The 3,356-nt window shown below is 58.5% G+C and overlaps 1 protein-coding gene across 1 annotated transcript in view; it reads right to left on the bottom strand.

Annotated features, from left to right (window-relative positions):
- Positions 1 to 3,123, bottom strand: part of LOC102033051 (partitioning defective 6 homolog alpha) — an 8,659-nt gene extending 5,536 nt beyond the window's left edge. The window contains exons 1-2 of the mRNA XM_031058403.1: positions 2,991 to 3,123; positions 2,381 to 2,532 (exon numbers count right to left, since the gene is read on the bottom strand). Of these exons, the coding sequence (XP_030914263.1) occupies positions 2,381 to 2,532; positions 2,991 to 3,123 (285 nt within the window). The remainder of the gene's footprint in view (positions 1 to 2,380; positions 2,533 to 2,990) is intronic.
- Positions 3,124 to 3,356: the final 233 nt, after the last annotated feature.

The following is a 3,356-nucleotide window of genomic DNA, read 5'->3' as shown; positions in this document are numbered from 1 at the left end:
CCCTCGGGCAGCCCATCGCTGTCAGGAGCATCATTAGCGACACATTAAACACAACAGCGGCTCCTCTCTGGGGATACCGAGCTCCGGCAGGCGGCCAGCATCCGCACGGAATCCCCGCGAGTGTCACCGGTGGAAGCCTCGGCCCCGCCCGGGAATATCCCTGCATTCCCCCGTGCTGGCAGGGGGCTTCCCATGCCACCGGTTTGGTGGCCTTTGGCTCAGGCAACCCTGGTAGCAGGGGATGTTTTCCAGCTGTGTCCCTCATTCCTCACCTCCTGGTTCGTTCTGGTTTTTCTCCCTTGTCTGGCAGGGAAGTTTCTCGCTGCCCCAGAGCAGTGTGGGCCAGGGAAGGTTCATTGTTTTGGGGATGATTTGCCTTACTGAGCAGTGGAACAGCTGAGCGAGGGGAGGGAAACTGACCGAGTTCACCGGGTGTGTGGCAAAGCCTCGCCGTGCCTGTCCCAGCACCAGGCTGCCAGGATGTGCAGGCAGAGCACATCTCCTCAGTGCTGCCAGGCTGTGCCCACAGGTGATGCCCGTGGGATGTGTTTGGTGGCAGATTTGGCTCTGCTCGGGCACAGAAACACTCAGGGACAGCCAGAGAACCCCTTCCCTGCAGACCCCACTGCAGGGCAGCTCTGCCAGCGATGCCAGAGCACACTGTGAGCTCCCCTCCGCCAGCACCAGGGTCACCAGCCCCAGAGCCTGAACAAAACCAGACTCTTGCTCACGGACTCTGAGGGATTTTGGAGCCAAAGGGGCCATGACAGCAGCACCACGGAACAGTTTTTAAAGCCAGACACCCAACAAGCACAGTGCTTCTGACAGAATAAACATATTGAACCGAGCCCAGACAATCAGCTTGGCTTGTCCGGGTTCTGCTGCCCTTTGATCCTTGCCCTGTCCTGGCCCAGGGAGCAACTTCTGGTCAGGACAAAATTGCATCACACCTCGGCATCCCTACAGCACCAGGCCTGTGTTAGCTGCTCTCAGGCTCGTCCCTTGTGCCTGGGTGAGCAAAGGAGCCTGCCAGGCTGTGAGACCGCAGGGCATCTCCTCATGAGCTGGCAAATTCTCCTCTGGCTGTTCTTGCTGTGCCAGGAGATTGCCACGCCATGAAAACCAGCCTGACCACAAACAGAGCTGTAAACTCATCAGCAATACCCACTCAGCACCCCCCCCACCCAGTTTAGTTTGGTTTTTTTTAAACAGAATAATTGTGTTAAGTTCAGAGAGATAATCCTGATTTACACCGTGGTTAATATTTATGCAGGTGACAAAAGCAGCTTGCAGCCCTTCATCTCCAATTTTGGTAAACTGGAGTTAATTGTTCAGCGGGACAGTGGGGTGATGTGCTGGTCACACCTTCTGGTTTGTGCTGTGGCCCCTTATCTGCTGCCATAGAGAGAGCTAAGCTAAGCAGACACTATCAGGGCAAGTGTTTGTTTTGTCTCAGTCCAAGGAGCTCTGAATCAGCCTCTGGAGCTGGAACATGTGCTACCTGATGTCCACACGTGTCCCCTGACTCCAGATCCGCCAATTCTTGGCTGCTGTGGGTGAGGGCAGCGAGGGACAGGCTCTCTGGGGGTCCAGCACCCCCAGACATGGAGGGGGATGCTGAGGTTTAGCACTCAGGTGCCTCAGGAGGTTGTTCCTCCAGCCCCTGCTCCATGCCCGGTCAGTGCTGGCTTCAGGTAAGTTTGTCCAGTGAGCAGGCAGAGGACAGGGGCGGGGGCTGCCACGTGGGCCAATGGGACGGAGAATTGCATTTCGCCAGCAATGGCTCAGACATGGAATGAACAGAAAGCAGCTCAGCTGAGTTCTGCCCCTCTTGTCTGTGATGAAGGAGAAGCACAGGAGCCTGAGCTCCAGGCAGGATCGGCGCTGTGGCTACAGCTGTGCAGCTGGTCCACGGGCCAGCAACAGCACAGGGAGTCCCAGACAAAACACACCGAGTGCCTGATCCTGGTTTCACTCCAACACCTGCACAGCCTTACCCTGTCCCTGCCACCCACGGGAACTCGCTTGGTGCTCTGAACAAAGGCTGCAGCCAAGCCAGCAGCAAAGTCACCTTGACTTTGGCAATGCCAAGGGTGGCCCTGGACACTGTGTTTGTCTTTCCCCACTGTCAGCAGGAGCTCAGGGATGGGGATCCCGATCTGTGCTGATGGAGCAAGAGCAGCAAATAGCTCTGGCCGTGTCTCCTCGGGCTGCTGGGACACAGAGCAGGAGTCGGGGAGGCAATGCCCACCCGGGCATTGAGCCCTCGCAGGGACAGCAGGGACAGAGCAGGCAGGAGCGCAGCCCCAGGGCTCGCTGCGGGATGGATGCGAGAGGGGAACGGGCTCCGATGGAACTCTCCCACCTCACAAGGACGTACCCTGGCAGCTGCGGGGGCTTCACCCGGCCAGAGCCAGGCTCGGCTCAGTCCTCCGGGGTTCGGTGCTGTCGGCTCCCACGGCAGCGCTGCCTCTGGCTCAGCTCTGACCCGGGAGCCGCGGGGTGATGCATCCCCGTGGCAGAGCGGCTTTCCTGCTTGCAAAATCTGCTCTTGGCTGCACACTCATCCGTGCCTTTGGGCAACAGGTCTGGCTGCCAAGGAACACCGAGCAGCTCCTGAAGCGCGCACAGTAAATACCTGGCGCCGAGAGATAAACCCGACGTTCCTAGAGCTTTGTTTTGCAGGACGCGAAAACCCCCTCCTGGTGCATCGGGATCATTACCACGGGCTTTTTACGGGAAGATGGGCAAGAGGAGGAGCGCTCAAAAGCTGCTGATCCACATTTTTATGGCTTTTCCTTTTAATTTTTTTTTAGTAAAAATGCCATGAATTACTAACTTTCCCCAGCATCTTTGCACACTTCTTTTGGCTCCTGCCAGAAATATGGTTTGTCGTGTACCCACAAAGCCCGCAGTAAACCGGCTATCGGGTAAAATAACCATAAGGAAAAAGGGGATGTTTCACCCGGATCAGGCTGTGGATGCAGCACGTGCGGAGCTCCACAGAACGGTGCTGCTCCAGCGGGCAAGGGGAGAGGGAAGGCGAAACAAGGGATCGCTAAGAGCGGCGTTGGCGCCGGTGGTGGAAGGAGGGACGGAGGAGAGCGGCACCACCCCCGCCATGGCCTCCGCCCCTCAGGGCCCGGGCGGGGCGGGTCACAGTCGCCGTGGTGACAGCATAGCCCCGCCCCTCACCCGGCACCACCCAATCAGCGCCTCCGTTTCATCACGGCCCTGCACGCGAGGCTCCGTCCCATTGGCCCACGTGGCAGCCCCCGCCCCTGTCCTCTGCCTGCTCACTGGACAAACTTACCTGAAGCCAGCACTGACCTGGCATGGAGCAGGGGCTGGAGGGG

Source organism: Geospiza fortis, unplaced genomic scaffold (genome assembly GCF_000277835.1).
Source record: "Geospiza fortis unplaced genomic scaffold, GeoFor_1.0 scaffold97, whole genome shotgun sequence".
Classification (NCBI taxonomy): domain Eukaryota; kingdom Metazoa; phylum Chordata; class Aves; order Passeriformes; family Thraupidae; genus Geospiza; species Geospiza fortis.
Note: the sequence above shows the minus strand (reverse complement) of the source record. Positions and strands in the feature narration are given on the sequence as shown.